The sequence below is a fragment of the Chiloscyllium punctatum genome, chromosome 17 (assembly GCF_047496795.1).
Source record: "Chiloscyllium punctatum isolate Juve2018m chromosome 17, sChiPun1.3, whole genome shotgun sequence".
Lineage (NCBI taxonomy): Eukaryota > Metazoa > Chordata > Chondrichthyes > Orectolobiformes > Hemiscylliidae > Chiloscyllium > Chiloscyllium punctatum.
In genome coordinates, this window is record NC_092755.1 from 45,799,594 (window position 1) to 45,823,879 (window position 24,286).

General features: G+C 41.8%; 1 protein-coding gene across 1 annotated transcript in view; it reads left to right on the plus strand.

The window, feature by feature from the left end:
- Nucleotides 1–312: 312 nt before the first annotated feature.
- The window catches only part of crkl (v-crk avian sarcoma virus CT10 oncogene homolog-like), a 51,629-nt gene continuing 27,655 nt past the window's right edge, over nt 313–24,286 (plus strand). Inside the window, exon 1 of the mRNA XM_072587043.1 lies at nt 313–1,171. Within this exon, the coding sequence (XP_072443144.1) occupies nt 335–1,171 (837 nt within the window). The 5' untranslated portion in view covers nt 313–334. The remainder of the gene's footprint in view (nt 1,172–24,286) is intronic.

Genomic DNA, 24,286 nt, shown 5'->3' on the forward strand with positions numbered 1-24,286 from the left:
GGAAGGCGGGCGGACGGTCACAGTGAGAGCGGGAACCACATACACCGAGAGAGTGAGACGGAGACGATAACCCAGCGGCGGCCATGAGGAGAAAGCGGCTGTGAGGCCCCTCTCCCCCTACACGGAGAGTGGTGTCCGAACAGGAGAAGAGCGGGGGGGGGGTGTGTGAGGTGAGCCGAGGCCGGCCCCTCTGTGACCGCCCGGCCCGGCCCGGCCCGGCCCGGCCCGGCCGCTGGTACCGGGGAGTGCAGCCCGGGCTGTGAGTGTCCGGACACTGGGGGGTTTGGGGATAGGGTAGGGGGGTGGGGGGGGGGAGGGGGGGTGGTGTTTGGCCATGGCCGCCGCCAAGTTCGAGTCCCACGACCGGGCGAGCTGGTACTTCGGTCCGCTGAGCCGGCCGGAAGCGCAGGCCAGGCTGCTGGGCCAGCGGCACGGCACCTTCCTGGTGAGGGACAGCAGCACCTGCCCGGGCGACTACGTGCTGTCGGTGTCCGAGAACTCCAAGGTGTCGCACTACATCATCAACAGCCTGCCGGGCAAGTTCAAGATCGGCGACCAGGAGTTCGACAACCTGCCGGGCCTGCTCGAGTTCTACAAGATCCACTACCTGGACACCACCACCCTGATCGAGCCGGCCTCCCGGGCCCCGGCCCCGGCCTCGGCCCCGGCCTCCGTCACCGCGCCCCCGGCCGCCGCGCTGGCCAAAGGCCCCGGGGCCGAGGAGAGCGCCGAGTACGTGCGGACGCTGTACGACTTCCCGGGCAACGACGTGGAGGACCTGCCCTTCAAGAAGGGCGAGCTGCTGGTGATCGTGGAGAAGCCCGAGGAGCAGTGGTGGAGCGCCCGCAACAAGGACGGCCGCCTCGGCATGATCCCGGTGCCCTACGTCGAGGTGGTGGTCAAGTCGTCGCCCCAGCCCCACCTCCAGCCCCAGCAGCCGCCGCCGCAGAGCCTCCAGGCCCAGAGCCAGCAGCAGCAGGCGGCCGGCTACCGTAACTCCAGCAGCTACGGCATCCCCGAGCCCGCACACGCTTACGCCCAGCCCCAGACCAGCAGCCCCCTGCCCACCGGCACCAACCCGCTACCCAGCACCCAGAACGGACCCATCTATGCCCGGGCCATCCAGAAGCGGGTCCCCTGCGCCTATGACAAGACGGCCTTAGCCTTGGAGGTAAGACCGGCCTATTCGGTCGTTTTGTGGGTGGACCAAGGCAACTTAATTAATCCCACATGGAAGTTTCACTCCTTTCAATCGTTTCTGTTATTTTTCCCTCTTCTCTGGGACGGTAGAGAAGGTGGAATTATTCACATTTGTGGCGGAGAAGGTCACTGAGGAGATAAGGGAGGAACCGTTTCCACCGACAGGGCGGATGGTAACCTGAGGGCACAGATTTAAGGCAAAGAAACCTTTTGGGGACACGTGGAGCGAGTTGTAGTTTGAAACTCTCCCCTCCAAAGGAAGCAGTTTGATTAGTAATTTCACAGAATTAATTTTGAATATACCTGGGCAAAAATGTAGGTGGTGGGGCAAATTGCCGTTCTTCCACAGTGGCACAATACCATGGGGGTGAACATAAGTTATTGCTAGATGACTACCTGTTATTTTTGAAGCTGTTTGCAAGTTAAAATGTGAACTGACTCCTATGAATAAAAGTAAAACTATAGTAGCAGTTCCAGAAAGATGTGGGTGGTGAGTGAAGCAAAATGTGAAATCAGCCAAGAAAATGGCACAGGACGTGTATTCTAAATTATTTGCCAAAAACTGGAATGGTCTGTCAGGAGATGGTTTGAGAATCACAGACCATTCAGAAAGAGTCTGGCCTGGGGATTGTTAAGACAATTTGGTGAATAGCTTGGGAAAAAGTGTTTCTGTCGCCAACATCAAACTACAGATGATGACTTACTTTGAATAAAATGTACCAGAAAAGCAACAGCTCTTTAAAAAGTACTCATTCCACAGCTATAAAATCTTTTTTAAAAAGGCAAAATAGGGAAAGCAGTATATTTGACCTGCATTGTGTGGGTCAAGCTGGATGGTGTTCTTGATTCTTGTGTCCCTCTTTTAAAAAACACTTTGAAAGATAGTTTTTTGAAGTTAATTTCAAAGATCTCTTTAATCTTAAGCCTGCATCGCAGCTATTACTTTGTATTTGTAAGCTGTGTGAAAGATTGAGCACAACTTTGCGGTGGCTGGTCATGACCCATCCAATTGGCTGGCTCTATCTCGCTGCGTGGTCAGTGGCAGCCTGCAATGGAGCTATATGTCTGTATTGACACCCCTCTGGTGTAAGAGATTCGAAGATTGAAATAACAGCCATCAAATATACTTTTGATTCACTGTCGGTTGGATATTCAAAGCTAAGTCTGGTTTTGTGATGTAATTTTGAAGAGCCTATTGAGAGAGAGAATGAGTTGCTGAGTCTGTCACCAGTAGAAATAGTAACAAGGAAGGGAAGAAGTTACAATCCACTGAAGGTGAACTGTAGACAGCTTTAGGATGATTATTGTAGAGAGGCTGATTGCAAATTGACATTCAGTATTCCTATCTCCTAAAAGCTGGAAGTGTATGTTGTCAATCTAGGATAGCCAGGATTGTTCTCGGGACTGAAAGTAAGGATTTGTGGGTAAGCAATTATCACTTCAAGAAGGTCACTTAAGGTCTAATCTGGAGTTTTCTAATACACTGGAATTATGCAGTTAGTCAACTTGGCCAATGTATACCTTCCATTTGAAACTGCCTAGTCATTTCCCAATTTTTCCATGTATTTTCTTCGGTTTTGAGTGTTGGTATTGTAGCAAGAATCCACAGTTTAATTCTGAGTTATTGAACTAATGGCACACCAGCGATACTGCAATGAATATGGCAGAAGGATATAGTGATTACAAAGAAGTTGATATGTTAAAATTCAATCATACTGACAATCGTTCATGGGTTGCTTGCATTGCACAGTTAATCCGGCTATTTAAAAACAGAACCTGAGAATATCTAAAGGGTTCTGGTCAGCCTGATTGCTCTTCCTTCAATTCTGATCATTTTACTTTTGACTTTATTGCTGGCTTTGTATGGGGATAGCCTCACCAATTGAAGTCATTGCCTTGTATTTCACAAAGTAACAGATTTTCTTTCTGCCCTCTGAAGTTTATATCCTCATGTTTCTTTGAAGGTCACTTTTGAAACAGAAATGTAAAGAAATTAAGTTTGATCTAGATTGTTTTTAATTGGCTGACTTTTTAAATTGCCCTGGGCTTATGGGAATCGGGAGTAGATCATGCAGTTTCTAATTCCAAAGGACGAAGCTTGTACTTGCTGGACCCATAACAAAAGCTCAATACTGAGTACTTGTCACATTCTTCACCAAGGGACAGTCGACAGTGACGTATGCTGGAAGAGGAATGTGGGTCATTGCGTTTGTATTTATAAAATAATTTAAATTGGATTGATTAGAACAGGAGTAGGTCACTCGATCCCTTGAGTTGTTACCCATTAAGTGGGATCATGGCAATGGTGATTTAATTCCATTATATAAGCCTGAAATAAGTCATTCTGATAGTGCTATCGCAATGCTAGCTGCTGGAAGTGAGTACGTCACTCAGTACCAATAGAGATTAGAGTTTGCAGATCAAATTAGACAGCAAAGATTAGTGCACATTGGGAAGTTAGCTGAGTGAAGCTTCAGTTGAGTTTGGAACTGGATTCATTGCGGGTGGTTGATTACTTTGCCATTTGAAGTTGTTATAAGTTCTGTGATCTGATTCAAATATTGAAATATAAGTACTGTCAATATTCTAACAAGTTGTATTAAGCACACTCCAGCTTGGGTCACTGAGGATGTCTTGTTGCTTGCCTTCCAATCAGAATTCAGAAAGCGAACAATTCCACAATTTTGAATCTCAATCAAGTTTTTAGAATCCATTTTGAAGAAATCTCTAGAGTTTTATACCAGTGAATTCGAATCAATATCGACACATTAACCCCTGACCTGTGTGAAGCTTAAACTCCATGAGGGCACTGGGTTGTGATCTGAGCCTAGAACCAAGTTAAGGATAGTGTCAGATTAAAAGATGAGGCTAATAATGTGACAGATGTGTAGGAAGACTGAAGATTGGGAGTGTGCTAGAAATCTGCAAAGGACAAGGAAATTGATAACATCTGTATGATGCAGGGTTTTTTAAAAACTCTTAAGAGATTTTACAAACATAAAAAGGAGAGTTATTAAAATCAATGTTTGTAACTTAGAAAGATATTGGGAAAATCATGGGGATTGAGGAACTGAGAACAAATATTTTCTGCTTTCATAATGGTAGCCAAATTACATATCAGAAATAAATGGCAACCAAGGTAGTAATAACATTGAGGAACATAAGGTAGTTAATATCAACCTTATGGAGCAACGAAAGGGACATAAGTCCACCTGATGTTTTAAGAGAATTGCTACAGCGATAACATGTTCTTTATGCAGTCATATCCAAATAACTCTGATAATCAAATATATTTTGCTTTTCTACTCCTGCCACTCACACTTTCCCACTTTGTTTATCTGCCAACTTGTTGCTCACTCACTGAACCTGTCTATATCTCTGTGGCCTTTTTTGTGTCCTCCTCACAGCTTACATTCCCTCCTAGCTTTGTATTGTGCGCAAGTGTGGATGGGTTATTCTCTGCAAGTTTCTGATGAAATATCTCGGACTGGAAAAGTGAACTATTAATTCTCCCTAGATACTGCTTAACCTGTGAGTATTTCCAGCATTTTTAAAATTACGTTGCACTCTACTATTCAGAGCTTCAATATCTAAGTCCCCAGCATATAGATCCTTGTGACACTGCACAAACCATGGTCTGCAAACTTAAATGCCTTATTTATTGTTTCCTCTTTATCTTTGTTGACACACCTCTCCAATCTGGAATGCTTGAGTCAGTTCTGTGTCTGGGGATTTTCTGCTTTATAGCATCCTAACTACAAATGTGTTAATGGGTAACCACTAGGTGTAAATATTTACCTGAAACCTAAGAATGAGCAAGCGTAAAGCAGTAATGAATATTGTTTTGTTTATCCAATTCCATGTCTTTTGGAAATCTAGGAATACTGCGTTTAAATTTCACTTTTATAACATTGTGTGATTTCACTTTTATAACATTATGTTGGCATTGTTTGATCATCTGATTTCGGAGTAAAGCTGTTAAAACTTCAATAGATTCCAGCACATCTCTTGATAGCTGTCGGGCAAACTAGCTGCTTTCTCTCTTTCCTTTCTTGAATGGTGTTACATTTACTAACTTTGAATTCACTGGAGCCATTATAGGGTATAGGAAATTTTGGAAAATCCTTTCTATCTTTGTAACAACTTCCTTAAAAAATATCAGGTGGGGTTTTGTCCCAGATGTTAGTCTCTTAAGTTGCTCCATATTCTTTTCTTCGTTGAGGAACCCAAGGTAATTAATATTAGTGTTATTAACTTCTTGATTGCCATCTATTACTGGTATGTAATCTGTTTTCTATAATGACGACTTGTTCAACATCTCTCTCATTTCCTCATTCTCCATTTCTCCAGTCTCTAGTTATGTTACCAACATTTACTTTCCTTTTATTATATTAGCAAAATCTCTTAAAAGGAGAAAAATGCCTGTATTATGCAGGTTATATCAAATTCTTCATTGGGTGTATTAGAAACTAACAAAGCACAATCTTTGGTCTTCCTACTGTTTCTTGTTTGCTTCATTTTTTAATCTCATACCATCTCGAACTTTGAGGTACCCATCGAATTTTCTAATCCACCTGGTTCTAGGCTCAGATCACAATTCAGTGGTTCTCACCTTTGTGATTCTGTTGTGTAATTTGAACTTTAACCCACCAACACTCTCAACATCTTTGTTAACTCTGTTATGGTTTGTGTGCTATCCATGGATCTATTCCCTCCTCTTTCAAGTTAATCTTCAGCCACAAAGCAATATTTGTACTTGATAGACAACATACCCTTCAGAGCTTTCTGTTCTGTATTTATCCCCCTCATTGCACAAGTGCCTTCACTGTTGCTACCATGTTCCTTTTTCATTTATTTGTTTTTGTAGGTGCCCCATTCGGTTTACCCATCCACTCCTGCAGTTTTTGTTCTCATACACACAATTTGCAAGTTCCTTGTACGTCCTGGTCAAAGTCCAGGGCTGAAGATCCTCCACCACTACGTGCAGTATCCCTGTAGAGACAGACACTGGAGTGATTGTAATGAAAAATAAAGAGATAGCAGAGAGATTCGATGAGTACTTTGTTTCTACTTTGACAGTAGAAGAGCAAAATATATTCTGGAAACGATTAGGAACCAAGTGTATAGCTAGAATGAGGAGCTTTAAGAAATTAGCATTTAAGGAAGGAACAGTGCTGAAGAAAATATTTAATTAGAAATCGATCAATCTGCTGGCTTGTGTCCTGAATGGATAGAATTAAAGTGCAATGTCTAGTCAGGGAAGGATGCAGAGGGAAAAACTTGTAACAATAAACAAGGTTGTTCTGTTCATTAATTATCAGACACATAGTACAGGGCATTTTCCCCTCATTGTATGATACCCTGCATCCAGTCACATTTATGAAAGGAATGACATTTGATAAATCTTGGTTTAAGTTCAAAGTAGAAAATAGGTTGCTGGAAAAGCGCAGCAGGTCAGGCAGCATCCAAGGAGCAGGAGAATCAACGTTTCGGGCATGAGCCCTTCAGGAATGAAGTTCAAAGTAGCAGAGTAGATGAGAAACTAGTAGGTGCATTGCATTTGATTTTTGAATTGTGTTTGATAAAGCGCTATGCAAGTGGTTATTGGATAGTGTCAGGGCTCATGGGCTGGGGATTGGTTAGAGAATGGAAACAGATCAAGAATAACTGATCATTTTGGTTAGTAATCTTCTTTAGAGAAGTCAGATTGGACTGGAAATGCTATCTCTGATTTTCTCCAAACACTGCTGCCTGACTGGAGTTTTTCTAGCATTTTCTGTTTTTATTTTTGAAGTTGTTTTTATTTGTTTATCCAGTTCTGTTTCTACTCAGTCTTCTCTGCCTTCGGCCTGCAGTTAGAAATTTAAGGCAGGTAGTTAATGTTATAAGGTCAGTTTGGATCTTGATGTATTTTGACTGCTGCAAGTATAGCATGTGCTGTGATAGAATTCTGTCTCCTCTTCCCGTTGTGTTGAAATGTTGGCAAATGGCCTACCCCAAGCCATTGTTCATTCACTTGTACAAAATTTGGGTAGGGGATAGCAATTAAGAATGAATGACGCAATCGTGCTGGGCTGTGAATGCTTTCTTGTCCTTCAGCTGTTACAGGAGTTATGTTCGGATTTTGGGGAGGGGAACAGTTTTGAACCAAGAAGATTGCTGAAGTAGTGCTTCCTCATGCAGTGAATACTTGGCTCAATTTTCTTAATGGCTTCCGCCTTCCAGTCAGTGCAACAGTTTAACTGTGTAATTCAAATATCTGTGCCAGTACAATTTGGAATGTAGCCAATCTTATGTTGGGACACAGTGCTTTTAAAATGGTTTTGTTTTGAAGTGCAATAGAACGTGGTTTGAAATGGTATGTCTCAGGGCACTTGGCATTCACAGTTGGTAATAGCATTTTCCCAGTTTGTCTTACTTAAAGTTGGTGGTATGTTGGGGGTAGGGGTCGTATTCCTCCAAATCCTGGATGTCCTCACGCTTAATTGAGGTATGTCTTTGTGAGTCTGTACATGTTCTTTAAATATGTGCAAGTTAAGCACTCCTAGCTCAACCTAGGTAGCTTTACTTTGTCTTGAGTTACTGATTAGTGGTCTGACTTATGATGCGTGGCTAACTTATTCTCTTCCTTTAGCTGTTGTCATCAAAGTCAAGTGCAATGTTCCTTAGATTTGCAGGAGTGCAGATGTGGAGAGCTTGGTGCCATTGTGAGTGAGATTGTAGTCTTTTGCTATTGGCATCTATGAATCCAACAGATCAGGACCACAGAACCAGCATCGAAGATCGGCAGGCAAAAATGTAGGACAAAAATGGTTCCCTTTGTCGAGGACATGGTTTGGGTGCAATCGGCATACATTTGGTTGAAGGCCAAGGTAGCTGAAACAAAAGAGCTTTTTTTGAATGACAAAAGAGATGAAAAATAAGAATAAATGCCTATAAAAAGCTCTGTTAAAAATCTTACAGTACCAGGTTACAGTCCAATCGGTTTATTTGGAAGTACTAGCTTTTGGAGTACGGCTCCGTCAGATAGCTGTCAGGTAGATATTACTTGATGAAGGATCAGTGTTCTCAAAGCTAGCACTGTCAAATAAACCTGTTGGACACTAACCTGGTGTTGTGTGGTTTTCATTTTTGTCCACTCCAAGCCAACACCAGTACCTCCATGTTATAAAAAGCACAAGCAATACCACCCAACTGTTTTGCTGTCAATCATCAGCGCACTGATAGCAGGTCTTGTTGATAGTGCAATTAAGGCAAAAGAATGAACTGATCCATCAGATTGAGTTCTGCCAGGGCCACACAGGTCCTGTTATGAGGGTTACTGTCTCAACCACCCTTACAGGCTGTGACTTCCACATTCCCATCACTGAGAATGGGGAAAAAAGAATCCTCATCTCCCCTCTCAACTTCATGCCCCTTCCATTAAATCTATGCTCACTACTTGTTCATTCTTTTACCAAGGGGAAAGGTTTTTTTCCTGTCTATGCCCCTCATGATTTTATACATCTCAATCATGTCCCCTCTCAGGCAGATTTGTATTTGCAGATACATTGTTTTACTCAAACAGCACACAGTTTGTAGACATGTCAGTCAATATGGCATTTTATAAATTCTTATTTTGGAAATAAAGCTAGTCCGGCTTCAGGTTAAGACACAGGCTCTAAGTAAGCCCTCACACCTAAAATGCTTTGTCTCACCTGAGATGTCACCTCTTATATTGATAAAACCTTACGTTATCTTGGGGCAGTGACTTGAAAAAAGTCTGGGATTTGCATATTAGTCAATCAAAGCCTGAACCTCCATTATAACTCATTAGAGATTCAACAGCCATCTTAGACTTGTTCAAACAAGTATGCTGTTTTGGAAAATGTAGGGGGTGATGGTCTCTTAAGGGCACGTAGCACGAACAGCCAAGTTTATGGTGTTGAGACTAGCTCTAATGTAATGAGGGGTATGTTAGGTCTAGTCAGATGCACAGGCAGAGGTTTCTGCGGCAGGCAGCAAGAAATTACAATGATGTGTTGCCTCCTTGGTGCCAGGAGTAAGGCTATCTCAGAGAGAGTGCAGAATAATCTCAAAGGGGAGAGATACCAGTGGGAGGTCTTTGTGCACACTGGAACTAACGACATAGGAAGGGAAAAGGATGGGATTCTGAAGAGAATTTAAAAAGGAGATCCTCGAAGGTAGTAATATCTGGAATACTCCCAGTGCTACAAGATAGTGACGATAGGGATAGGAGGACAGAGCAGATGAATGTGTGGCTGAGGAGCTGGTGTGGGGAGAAGGGTTCACATTTTTGGATTATTAGAATCTCTTCTGGGATAGAACTGATCTTAATAAGGAGGAATTGCACCTGAATTAGGAGGGACCTAAGACAGAGGAACCTCGATTATCCAAATACCAATTATCGGATTATCCGAAGGAGATCTCGAGGTCCTGACAGAAATGTTACATCAAATACGTGTTTCCAACAGTGATTGCATCCTTTGTTTACTTTGATTAAACAGGTACCGTGTCCAAATGACTGACCTCCCTCCCTCCCTCTCCCCACACTTTCCCTGGAGTTCTACAGAGTGGTGTACCCTAACCCCTCCTCCCCCCCCCCCCCTCCCCCTTCCCCCCCCTCCCCCCCCCCCCCCCTTCCCCCCCCTCCCCCCCCCCCCTTCCCCACATCATCTCTCCAACATTGTCCTGCACAGGGCAAACATTTTCACTGCAGCTTTTTGACAGGTTCAAGTTGTGTGTGTATGCATGCTATTTGGAGACTTACCCCACAAAGGCTGCCCTGGAGAAGGGGTGAATGTTTACAGGGTTGGGGGCGGTGTTGCACAGGGTTGGGGGCAGGGTTTCGCACACTGTGTGCCGCCACAGTCTCCTGAATGAGGAGCAGATTTTAAAAACTCTGAGCCCCAGAGGAAAGGCATTTAATTGATTAACTGAATAATTGATTATCCGAATAAAATAGTGCCCGTCCATCCCATCTGGATAATTGAGGTTCCCCTGTGTACTGGAGATTTGCTACAGCTGCTCAGGAGGATTTAAACTAATAAGGAGCGTAAGGGGAGGGGTGGACCTAAGGAGATCAATCTGAGACTGGTACAGTTGGGAAAAGGAGCAAGTCAAACAGTAAAGGCAGGCAGGGACAGAGAATGAGGTAAGACTAATAAATTAAACTGCATTTATTTCAATGCAAGAGGCTTAACAGGGAAAGCTGAACTCAGGGCATGCTTAGGAACGTGGGACTGGGGATATCATAGCAATTACAGAAATGTGGTGCAGGGGTGGCAGGACAGGCAACTTGGTGTTCTGGAATACAAATGCTGTGGCGAGGATAAAAGAGGAGGGGGGAGTGGTGTCTTTGATTAGGGATAACATTACGGCTGTATTTCGGATATTGCAGGGTGAGGGTATGCAAATTTACATTAGCACCTAAAAAGGAACTTATGGTTGATTTTGTTATTGTGGAATCAAGGAATTGAGTCCTTAAGTGCTTAGTGCAGTCCACTTGATATGATTCACCTTCACGTTTAATGCTGGTTTTTAAACTGCAGATGAGGCATGATGGAATTCCTGTTGTCACCAGAATTAAATTGGTGTTAGAATGTAATGAAAAAAAAGGTGTACCTTAATATACAGCTCAGTTCAAAGTGTATTAATCTTAATCTTGAATCAATTCAAGTCAACATTCATAGTTCTCTAGGGTGAACAAATGCTACAATCACAACCCACTGAAGTCATGATTTCTATCAAACCTGAATACTTACTGCTTTATCCTGAGATTATGACCCAAACTTTGGATTCTCCAGCCTGGAGCAGCAATGTTAACACTTGAAAAATTTTATATACATAATTATAATCACCTCTTCATTTGTTTGAGCTCCGCAGAATGCGAGCCTATGCACTGTCTTTCCTCTTAGAATGATATTTTCAAACCAGGAATCTATCTAGGGAATTTCTGATGCACTCTGAGGCAAGAAGTGCTTCTGTTTTGGGTAGGGAGACCAAACTGTACACAATACTTTAGGTGTAATTCGTGAACCACAATGTCCAAAACCCCATGTACATGAACAGCAAAAAGAAAATTCCAGAAATATTGGCATCATCTATGGAGAAGGACACAGTTAACATTTCAGATCTGCGAACTTTCATCAGAAATGTGTAAATGTAACCTGAACTTTAAAGTCAAGGATGTGCTGCAAGGAATAGATAGATCTCTGCTCTCCTTCAAAAAAAAAGTTCCAGCATTCACCCATGTTCCTGTGTTGTATTCCATCTTCTACCATTTTGCCCATTAATTTAACCAGTCTATATCCCATTGCAGCTTTCTTTTTGACAATTACAGCAATCATGACACGTATTTTGCAATGAACCATAAACCTGTTAAATGAATATTGTCAGGTCCTGAAATGACTAAGTTATGAATGCTTCCTCCCAGGTTGTGACTTTAGAATTCAGTCTATATTTGCATTGTAACTGCAGCATTGTTATTTGGCTAATACTACAGTCAAGGTGCAAACGTATCCGAGATTGAATAGTCCTTAACCAGACCCATAATAGTATGATACAACTCTTCCAAGCATGAAGTTGTGACCAACCTTATCCTCACTTGTTCCTCTCTCACTGTTCTCACGTATGTTCCAATGTTTTGTCGTCTTATATTCCTTGCCATCCTGTCCTCCTTGCACATCTCTCCAGTCCATCTTCCTTAGGTGCATCCCACCCAGTTAACACTCCATTCTAGCACCACCAGTTCACATGTTTGAGAAATGTAACGGCCTACAATTTGGTATGCATATCTTAAATGACTTCAAAGATCCGTTCATCAGACAAAACAGTGAAATTAAGCTCCTGTGGTACCATATTGTATCCATTAATTTTGGTTGATACAAGTTTGGATAAGAAATGCATAAAGTGTTCTGGTGATCCGCTTTTTAAATATTTAAATCCATTGATTTGAAGGGGGTACTAATCTAATATCTTATGGAATTTTTCATCAGTTGCCCTAGAGATGATATTGACAGTCTGATATCGGTAGCTATTTAAGTATAATGGGAGTGAACTCCATGTGTTGCTGTCCCTATCCATACAGTTTTTATCTTTATTGTTTAGCCCCATTCAGTCTGACCTTTTGAGGCAGGTGTATGTTTATTTACAGGCCAAGGTATTTATCCTGTAGATTTGGTGTTCATGGGGTGTTCAGAGGATCCGTTCCAGCATGATGTCAGAGCTCATCAACAGTTTTGTAAGTGTGTAATGGTTTTGGCTTATTAAATGTTGGCTTGTTTCATCTCAGATGGGGAGGATAGCATCTCAGCTGTTCATTGCAGTCCAAAAGATCTATTGGAACTGCTGAGAGGAAGGTAATTTCCCCTGAAGTAGACAAGCACATTGCTAATAGGAATACTAAGTTGTTTGGGAAAAATTATGGGCATTTTTCAGGGACCATTGTTAAACTGTTTCAGGAAAAGTTTTTTTTTGTTGCTGTGTTTCATGTTGAGAGCTGTCCAGTTATGATTTTCTAGTATGCACACGCCAGGTTTTGGTGAGCTTTCTTGTCTGTTATTCCCTTGAGGAAGGGAGAACTGCAGATAATGGAAGTCCGAGTCGAGAGTGCGGTGCTGGAAAAGCACAGCAGGTCAGGCAACATCCGAGGAGCAGGAGAATTGATGTTTCACGCGTAAGTATTCCTGATGAAGTGCTTATGCCTGAAATGTCAATTCTGCTGCTCAGATGCTGCCTGACCTTCTGTGTTTTTCCAGCACCACACTCTCAACTGCTATTCCCTTGAAACTTGTCTGACAGATTGTTGAATAAGGGACTTGGGAATTATAATTGTCGAACGGTTACAGCATGGAGCCAGTCTACTCTAATGGTGCTGCTGCTATTTGTAACAGCAACCAGCTGAGTCTTGTTAACCTACCCTTTTCTCATAGCTCTGAATAGTTTTTTCTCTTCAGTTGCGTGGCCAAACCCCTTTTGAAAGTAAGAACATCAGGGTGCATATATCAATAGGAAAAGTTTACAGCAATACAGGCCAAATGCTGGCATGTAAGACTAGGTCAGATTGAGATGTTTGGCTGAGTTGAACCGTGAGGTCCATTTTCGCACTGCATGATTCAGTGACTATAATTGAATGTACTTGCACCCCATTTCCAAATTAAAAACAAAAAGTTCTAAGTGTATAATAATTTTTGCTTGAAACGTTTTTCCTCCCTTTACCGTTGGGTTTTTCATTCTCGTTAAATACAGTTGCTTTGGTTCTTGATTTTTCTGCCTGGGCGAAAGCAGTTTCTCCTTGTCTGATGTTTATAAACCTGTTCACCTTCTCTAAGGATAGCAACCCCACCATTCCAGTGTGTCCAACTGGAGGCCCTCATCCTGGACCATTCTCATAAATCTCTTCTGCACCTCTTTAAAGTCTTTTTATCTTTTCGAAATACTGTCTCCAGAAACAAGACAGTATTGCAGTTCAGGTCAAATTTGGTTTTGTAAAGGTTTGTCATACTCTTTTTGCTTATGAGCTCTGTGTCTCAATTTACAAAAGCAAGGAACTTGCTGCTATACAATTTTCAACAATTTGTGCTGCTATGTTTCCCCCTATCCTTCTACTCCAGCAGCTGTCTTGAGTTTTATCCTTACATTTGATGCATCCACCATTATGTCAGTCTATGTATGATTTCTTAAACTTTATCATAGATCTCACAAAGTTCACAGTACTTCCAAGTTTTGTCATCTGCAGGTTTTGAAACTCTGTCCAGTACTCATTTAGTTCTTTTGAATTTGAATCCAAACATATTAGTTTGTGTACTTGCTGGGATATTAACTCAATCTTCATGTTCAAGTATTTTTGAAAATGTCAATTTTCATTTGACAAATACAACAGCATTGTATTAGTGTAATGCCTTTAGCCTAATATTGTCTCAAGATGCTTCGCAAAAATATTAAGTAAAATTTGACCGTGAGCCACAGAAGACAGTTTGCAGCAGATAGCTAAAAACCTGATCAAAGATGTACGTTTCATGGAACATCTCAAAGTAGGAAAGAAGTAGAGATTTTAAGTTAGAGCTTCCAGAGCTTAAATTGGAGAGAACCAAAGGGGGGGGGGGGTCATTGATGGAGCAATTAAATTTCTAGGGTGCTCAGAAGGTCAGAATCAGATGAATGAAAACATTTTAGAGGGTGATAAGGTTGGAAGAGATCGAGGTTGTCAAAGCTTGAAATGACATGGGGAAGAAGTAATTGATGGGAATTTTGTATAGGCCCCCTCTCAATAGCTGTTCTATATGACAGAGAATGAATCAGGAAATAATGAGCACATACTAAAAAACATTAATCGTGGACAACTTTAATTTTCATATATATTAGGGCAATCGCATTGACAGAGGTAACTACGAGGAAGAATGCATCCTGTGTTTGGGATTGTTTCATGGAATGGTATGCTGTAAAGCAAACAGGAATCTGGGTGTTTTAGATCTCGTAATGTGTATTGATTCAGGCTTGATAAGTGATTGCCGAGTGAACGATCACCTAGGGAGCACTGGCCATAACAATGTAGGATTATGGGGTCAGTTTGAGAGTGAGATACCTTGTGCAGAAACAATTGTGCTAAACTTAACTAAGGGTAATTGCATGGATACGAAGACAGAGACTGACTGGAGTAGGCCGGAAGAGGAGTTTAGGAAAGATGGTTGAGCAATCGCAGATGTTTAGAAAATATATATGATGAGATGACTCACAACTTAGATATATCTCAAGGATCATGAGAAGGGAATAAACTGATCATGGTTAACCAGAGAAGTTATGGATGGCATCAAATTGAAAGAAAGATCATACAATTTGACAGGTAAATCAGAGGTTTGGGAAGGTTTTAAAGCTCAACAGAAATGACCAGAAAAGTGGAGAAAATAAACTGAGGGCAAACCAGAAAATAACATAAGAACAGATGGAGCTTCTTAAATACATAAGAAAGGAACAGAGGCAGCAGTTGATATGGAGAGAATTAGAGAATAAGGCTCTGTAACTAATAACGGGGAGCCCGGAAATAGCGTGAGTTGAATAAGGTTACAAATTATAAGGCATTAGTAGCATTCCAAAATACTAAATAATCTGGGTTGCAAGAGAAATAATAAGCATCATTAGAGAAAAAGAATGAAAGAGTCATATGGAATGATCTGGACTTAATGGATTGCATCCTTGGGTTACAAAGGAAGTAGTTGCAGATATAATGGATGTACTGGTGATAATCCTCCAAGATTCTTAAGTTTTGGAGCTACCAGAGGGGATTGGAAATCTGCCAATGTAGCACTCTTATTCAAAAAAGGAAGGAGACATAAAAAAGGTAACGAAAGACCAGTAAGCTAATTCTATCATTGTTAAAATGATAGTCTATTTTAATGGGTAGAATGAGCATTGAAATATATGATTGGGCAGAGTCATCGTAGCTTCATGAGGGAGAAATCTTGTCTGATAAATTTGAGTTTTCTGAGATAACAAGCAAGATAGATAAAGGAGAATCAAAAGATGGAACGTGTTTAGATTTCCACAAGGCATTCAATAAGATACCACATACATTGTTACTGAATAAGACAAGAACTCATGATATTGAGGATAGAATAGTATGGATAGAGGATCAACTAATTAGAGGTGACAGAGTTGGGATAAATGGTGCATTTTCCGGATGATGACCTGAAACTAGTGGGAGTGCCACAGGCATCAGTGCTGGGACCACAATTATTTGCAGTATGTATTAATGATTTTGGTGACAGAAGTCAGTGTACTGTTTCCACGGCTGCGACCGAAACACAAATAAGTGGGAAGACAAGTAGTCAGGATGATGCAAGGAGTCTATGGAGGGATATTGACAGGTTAAGTGAGTGGGCAAAAATGAGCAGATTGGATATAATGTGATTTTGGCAGGTGGAATAGAAGACCTGAATATGTAAATAGGGAAAGCTGCGGCACAGAAGGATTTGGGAGTCTTCATGTATGAATTCCAATAAGCCAACATACAGGTTCAGAATATAATGGAGCAAGCAAATGAATGTTGGCCTTTATTTTGAAAGGAATACGGAGGTATTGGATTTATTAATCCAAACACTGGTCAGATCACAGTGAAAATATTGTGAACTAAATAAAAATGGCAAACTTAGAACTTTTTGGAAATGCAGGAGGAAAAAAACAGATTTGCATTGTGTATTTTTGGCAGCCCAAACTAAGTGGGCCAAAGGGCCTCGACTGTAGGATTCTGATTACCCTGAATGTTTCTCCAAAGTGACACCACTATTTTTTAAACCTCTGCCTGATTTTACTGTGCATAAATTCACTGCAATGACATTTCAAACTTGAAATGTCTTTTTTTCTTGGTGCTTAAATTTAATAAGGTGCTTTCAGGTACATCACTGAAGATCACTTGGTAAGTTTATGAAGTGGGGGGACGGCGGGGGGATGGTGAGTTGGAAATTGTTCTTTGGTGAAACCATGGCGACTCAACCAGCTTTGCCACACCGAGCAGTTTTCAGTTGAGAGTTAAATGAGAAGTGGATCTGAATTTGGTCTGACCCTTCTGTTGCTCTCCCTATGCCTCCAGCGTGCTCATATCCACTGGACCACATTGACAAATGGGATTCCTGGTTTTGGTGAAGCTGAAGGTGAACATGGAGCAGAAAGAAAGCAACTTGTTTACAGAACGTTGACTTTATTTTGCATATCTCTCAACTTGCTGCTCAGAGGAATGAGCTATCCTTTGTCCCCAGATTTGAGGGGTTGTTTTCATTAACTTTGATTCAGGTTCTTTGCAAGTTGGACTGAAGGGCCTTTTTCTGTGTTCTATGACTCCATGCACCCCAATTTCAATGGTTTTCAAATGTTGATGAGCATGTGATATGTGGACTTGCTCACTTCTGTACAAAAATGAAATGTCCTGGCAGCATTCAAGTATTGGGAGAACTGATCAGTGCTCAAGACCCACTCCTTAAGCTGTTGTTCTACTCGTCAGTAATTTGCTCTTCATTCATTTGGAATCTATTAAGCCATTTAGTTTGGAGTTTTTACTTATTTCCAAACCTAAATCCTGCATTCAAATCAAAACACTTTGGCACTAGAAATCTGAAACGCAGCAAACGTAGAGAAACTTAGAACTGTTAGCATCCATAGAGCAAAGACAGTTAATATTTCAAATTCTGAATAAGATCCAGGTCAGATTCAAAACATGAATTCTGTTTTCCAAATTCTGCAATATGAAGAATTGAAGCATTCCCCTTCTGAATTCCCTGGCAGCATCAGCTGAATGTTGATATGCTTGTGAGTTATAGGTGATGAAATCCAAGTAAATGGAATGAAGCCATAGGTCAACATGATCAAACTGACTGAACAGGCTGAAGGGTCTGAACACCTACCTCTTGTTCCCATGTCCTGAGCATAACCATCCTTTGCTTTACTAAGCAGCAGTCAGGTCTGTAAGACTCTTGTAAAATATTGTGTTAATATTGGACTTAATGTCTAAATAGAAGCAAATGTACATGAAGGTGTTCCAGAACTTCTGTTGTGGTTCAGTGCAGCTTTGTGTTGCTGTTTTGTTCAGAGAAGTTCCTCATTGCATCTGTTGTCATGTGGAAGTGCTGAATGGAGGATCGATGTGGGCCCATAAGGATCATGAGTTAGAGAGTCGTTTCTAGATCCAGTCCACAGCACCCTGAAGTGCAAGTTGACGAACAGGAGATGTTAGCAGGTGACTGAGAGCAGCATATATTCAAATATGGAAAGGTGTTTTTAAAAATGTTAAGAAACCCACCACCTACAGCAAGAAACATAAATTGGATGACTAAAAAATGCACTCTAGCTAGCTGACTAGAGTGTACATTTTCTAAATCATCCCAGTCCACTTAGTCTAATTATTAGAAAAATTCATGCCTTATTTAAATTAAATCTGAATGACAGCCAATTTTGGAACAAAGTGATGATGCCAAAGTTAATCTATTATTTTGTTAAAAATACCAAATTTAACTATTTGTCCTATTTGAGAATTCCTTGGAGTTTCATAGTTCTCCTAGCGTATTTCCAACAGAAGTCCTTAAAGAATTTCTCTATTTTTTAAAGTTTGGTATGCTGATTATCATTCTCCTTTACACCCTTGGGGCTGAACCTGTTTTTATTGAGTTATTGCAATGTATATGTTTGATTTAAGCACTGGGAATATCACTGCAAACCAGTGGAACAGACACTCTGCTCTTCAAAATCATGAGTCATCTGATGGTCAGTCTTGGTGACATGGAGTCTACCCAGTTTGAATATTAGGAGTTTTGGGTTATTTTGCCTTGTACTTAGTTTGAAAGTTTTTAAATGGAATACCCCTGCTGTGTGTTGTTCAGCGCATAGCCCTCTGAATGGGGCCAGGCTAGATGGGATCCAGGTTCAACCCGAGGACTGTGCTCAGTAAACCAGTCTCAGCTTAGCAGTCGTAACACCATGACAGTTCACTTCCTCTTCAGGATAGAGAGGAGGATATTCAGCAAGGGTTTGAACACTCCACCCTGATGGGGTGCATCAAGTTATTTTTTCTTGGTTTAGGTTGTGTTGTAATTCTCCATGTACTTTGCTGAAGATTTTGTTAGCCAATCATAAGCTCATTTATGAGGAAGTACTTCCCAACTAATAGTAGGAAGCTGGAGTTGAGCTTTGCGTGCTATCCATGCCTCCTTTGCTGGTATTCAGCTCTAGGGACAGAAGCCTCTGCTTCCCTTTCCGAAGGTCTATTCTTTGAGTCTGAATATCTGAAGGCTAGTTGGTCATGGAGATAAGTTTGTCATGAAACCTTTCATCAAACTTTTATCAACAAAGGCAGCCCGAAGGTGGATTCTATCTCCTTATGCTTTGTGCTTCTCATGGTACTGCTTTGTTTTGTTGGTTATTTCTTGCACCACTCCTGCTACAGTATCTGACCTTGGCCACCATTTAAAGCAAGGGAACCTGTAGCAGCAATATCACTGTCCTTACATTGTTTAATCACCAGATTGTGTTAAATCAAATAAGATGTCAAAAGTTTGTGTTCATATTATCTGGGTAGGTAGCACAGATCTTTTCTCCTCTATGCTTTCTGCTCTATTGGACAAGTGAATCTTTTTGATGTAACAAATCAGTCTTAGGTTGGTACTGTAATCCAGCTGGGCCTCAGCTATTCCAGTTCTGCTGGCCAATGTAGTGTCTCTTTGTTGAAGTTATCTTCTCTTGGATATCTTTTTGAATCTTTTATCTGCATTCCAGTCGTTCCCTAATTACACAACTAAAGTTGACATACTGCTGATTATCTCTTTGCTCAATAGGAGCGTACATTTCTACTTTCCACATGACTATAAAACATTCCAAACATGTTTTGCATATTTCACTGCTAAGTTGACAATCTTATTTCCTGCATTTGAATTCATTTAATTTTTATTCCCATCAATTCTGATTTGTGGTTGCAAGAAATTGCAGAGTTCCTGTATTACCTTGCTAAACACCACATAGTGCCATTTGGTACATTGCGCTACCTTTGAATCCTGCATTGAGCACCACCATAAAACAAAATTAACGTCTGCAGAAACTGTCTTCCAGCCACCAAGCAAAACCAAATCTTCCCTTCAGTCTACCATAAACAGATGATTCACCTATTGGCAAACTTGCTTTATCTTCAGTGTCACTGACCATTCTTTGATAATTGCAGTTTATTAGATTGTCGTTCCTTTAATTTTCCATCAATGCTTTTGGTAAAGCAATCACAGCTTCCTCCTTTTTGACAGAGCATCTACCTTATCAATATCCAGCTGCCCTATGATTCATCTTTCTTTACACTAGGTGGAATCTACAGATTCATAGTTGCATCAGACGAGCCAGACTTGATTACTAGTGGACAATGGAATAGGATGAGGCCCTTTAACCTGTTATCTTTTCTGCCATTCACTGGACCCATGGATGGTCTGTGACCGATTTTTCATATTCTGTAGTCAAAATCTATCAAAATTTTAAAGTTAACAGTTGATTTCTTTTAACTTGTCATTTGTGGCAGTGTTTCAGACTTCTGCAACAATCTGTATGCAATGCAGTTTTCTTATTTCATCCTGAAAGATGTTTACTGTGTATCCTTAGAAACTACAACTGTGACTGTCTCAGGAAGGATGTGTAGATTTTCAAGGAGGTGCGCTAAGAATTGAGAATGGTTCAGGGGTGAAGGACTTGATTAAGTGGACATATTTGAGAAGCTGGAGTGCTTCAGAGTCATAAAGATGTACAGCATGGAAACCGAGCCTTCGGTCCATTTTGTCCATGCCGACCAGATACTCCAATCCAATCTAGTCCCACCTGGCAGCACCCAGCCCATCTCCCTCCAAACCCTCTTTATTCATATACCCATCCAGACACCTTTTAAATGTGGTAATTGTACCAACCTCCACCGCATCTTTTGGCAGCTCATTCCATACACTTACCACTCTCTGGGTGAAAAAGTTGCCATTTAGGTCTCTTTTATATCTTTCCCCTCTCACCCGAAACCTATCCCCTCTAGTTCTGGACTCCCCGACCCCAGGGAAAAGACTTTGTCTATTTATCCTATCCATGCCCCTCATAATTTTGTAAACCCCTATAAGGTCACCCCTCAGCCTCTGACGCTCCAGGGAAAACAGCCCCAGCCTGTTCAGCCTCTCCCTGTAGCTCAAATCCTCCAACCCTGGCAACAGCCTTGTAAATCTTTTCTGAACCCTTTCAAGTTTCACAACATTTTTCCGATAGGAAGGAGACTAGAATTGCACGCAGTATTCCAACAGTGGCCTAACCAATGTCCTGCACAGCTGCAACATGACCTCCCAACTCTGACCAATAAAGGAAAGCATACCAAACGCCGCCTTCACTATCCTATCTACCTACGACTCCACTTTCAAGGAGCTATGAACCTTTGTTCAGTAACACTCCCTAGGACCTTACCATTAAGTGTATAAGTCCTGCAAAGATTTGCTTTCCCAAAATGCAGCACCTCGCATTTATCTGAATGAAACTCCATCTGCTACTTCTCAGCCCATTGGCCTATCTGGTCCAAATCCTGTTGTAATCTGAGGTAACCCTCTTCGCTGTCCACTACATCTCCAATTTTGGAGTCATCCGCAAACTTACTAACTGTATCCCTTATGCTCGCATCCAAATCATTTATGTAAATGACAAGAAGTAGAGGGCCCAGCACCGATCCTTGTGGCACTCCACTGGTCACAGGCCTCCAGTCTGAAAAACAACCCTCCACCACCACCCTCTGTCTTCTACCTTTGAGCCAGTTCTGTATCCAAATGGCTAGTTCTCCCTGTATTCCGTGAGATCTAACCTTGCTAATCAGTCTCCCATGGAGAACCTTGTCGAACGTCTTACTGAAGTCCATAAACATCACATTTACTGCTCTCTCCTCATCAATCCTTTTTGTTACTTCTTCAAAAAACTCAATCAAGTTTGTGAGACATGATTTTCCACGCACAAAGCCATGTTGACTATCCCGAATCCGTCTTTGCCTTTCCAAATACACGTACATCCTGTCCCTCAGGATTCCCTCCAACAACTTGCCCACCACTGAGGTGAAGCTCACTGGTCTATAGTTCCCTGGCTTGTCTTTACCGCCCTTCTTAAACAATGGCACCACGTTTGCCAACCTCCAGTCTTCTGGTATCTCACCTGTGACTATCGATGATACAAATATCTCAGCAAGAGGCCCAGCAATCACTTCTTTAGCTTCCCACAGAGTTCTCGGGTACACCTGATCAGGTCCTGGGCATTTATCCACCTTTAACCGTTTCAACACATACAGCACTTCCTCCTCTGTAATCTGGACATTTTTCAAGATGTCACCATCTATTTCCCTACAGTCTATATCTTCCATATCCTTTTCCACAATAAATACTGATGGAAAATATTCATTTAGTATCTCCCCCATTTTCTGTGGCTCCACACAAAGGCCGCCTTGCTGATCTTTGAGGGGCCCTATTCTCTCCCTAGTTACCCTTTTGTCCTTAATATATTTGTAAAAACCCTTTGGATTCTCCAAATAATTCTATTTGCCAAAGCTATCTCATGTCCCTGTTTTGCCCTCCTGATTTCCCTCTTAAGTATACTCCTACTTCCTTTATACTCTTCTAAGGATTCACTCGATCTATCCTGTCTATACTCGACATATGCTTCCTTCTTTTTCTTAACCAAACTGTCAATTTCTTTAGTCATCCAGCATTCCCTATACCTACCAGCCTTCCCTTTCACCCTGGATTCTTGTTATCTCATTTCTGATGGCTTCCCATTTTCCAGCTGTCCCTTTACCTGTGAACATCTGCCTCCAATCAGCTTTCAAAAGTTCTTGCCTAATACCGTCAAAATTGGCCTTTCTCCAATTTCAAATTTCAGCTTTTCGATCTGGTCTATCCTTTTCCATCACTATTTTAAAACAAATAGAATTATGGTCGCTGGCCCTAAAGTGCTCCCCCACTGACACCTCAGTCACCTGCCCTGCCTTATTTCCCAAGAGTAGGTCAAGTTTTGCACCTTCTCCAGTTGGTGCATCCACATACTGAATCGGAAAACTGTCTTGTTACGCACTTAACAAATTCCTCTCCGTCTAAACCTTTAACACTATGGCAGTCCCAGTCGATGTTTGGAAAGTTAAAATCCCCTACCATAATTTCCCTATTATTCTTACAAATAGCTGAGATCTCTTTACAAGTTTGTTGCTCAATTTCCCTCTGACTATTGGGGGGTCTATAATACAATCCCAATAAGTTGATCATCCCTTTCTTATTTCTCAGTTCCACCCAAATAACTTCCCTGGATGTATTTCTGGGAATATCCTACCTCAGCACAGCTGTAATGCTATCCCTTATCAAAAATGCCTCTTCCCCCCCCCCCCTTCTCTCTTGCCTCCTTTTCTATCCTTCCTGTATCATTTGTAGCCTGGAATATTAAGCTGCCAGTCCTGCCCATCCTTGAGCCATGTTTCTGTAATTGCTATGATATCCCAGTCCCATGTTCCTAACCATGCCCTGAGTTCATCTGCCTTCCCTGTTAGGCCCCTTTCATTGAAATAAATGCAGTTTAATTTATTAGTCCTACCTTGTCCCTGCCTGCCCTGACTGTTTGACTCACTTCTGTTCTCAGCTGTACACGTCTCAGATTGATCTCTTTCCTCACTATCTCCCTGGGTCCCACACCCCACATTACTAGTTTAAATCCACCCGAGCAGTTCTAGCAAATTTCCCTGCCAGTATATTAGTCCCCTTCCAATTTAGGTGCAATCTGTCCTCCTTGTACAGGTCACTTCTACCCCAAAAGAGATTCCAACGATCCAAAAAATGTGAATCCTTCTCCCATACACCAGCTCCTCAGCCATGCATTCATCTGCTCTGTTCTCCTATTCCTGCCCTCACTAACCCGTAGCACTGGGAGTAATCCAGATATTACTACCCTTGAGGATCTCCTTTTTAAATTTCTGCCAAACTCTCTCTCATCTCCCTTCAGAGACTCAATCTTTTCCCTTCCGATGTCGTTGGTTCCAATGTGGACAATGACCTCCTGCTGGCCCCTCTTCCCCCGTGAGAACATTCTGCACCCTCTCTGAGACATCCTTGATCCTAGCACCAGGGAAACAACACAGCATTCTGCTTTTTCTCTGCTGGCCACAGAAACGTCTGTCTGTACCTCGGACTATAGAATCCCCTAACACAATTGATCTCTTGGAAGTCGACGTACCCCTCATTGCATTAGAGCCAGTCTCAATACCAGAAACATGCTACGTTTCCCTGAAAATTCATCACCCCCTACATTTTCCAAAACAGCATACCTGTTTGAAATGGGTATATCCACAAAAGACCCCTGCACTACCTGCCTACCCCTCTTACCCTTCCTGGAGTTAACCCATCTATGTGACTGTATCTGAGACTCTCTCCCCTCCCCTCCTCTCTCCACCCCCCCCCCCCACACTTCCTATAATTGCCATCTATCACATACCTTTGAGAAGAATGGATGAAAAGGAGACTTTTTAGAGGTGTTCAAAATCATGCCTCTGGACTGGGAGGTTGGGGTGGGCGGGTCAAGAAAC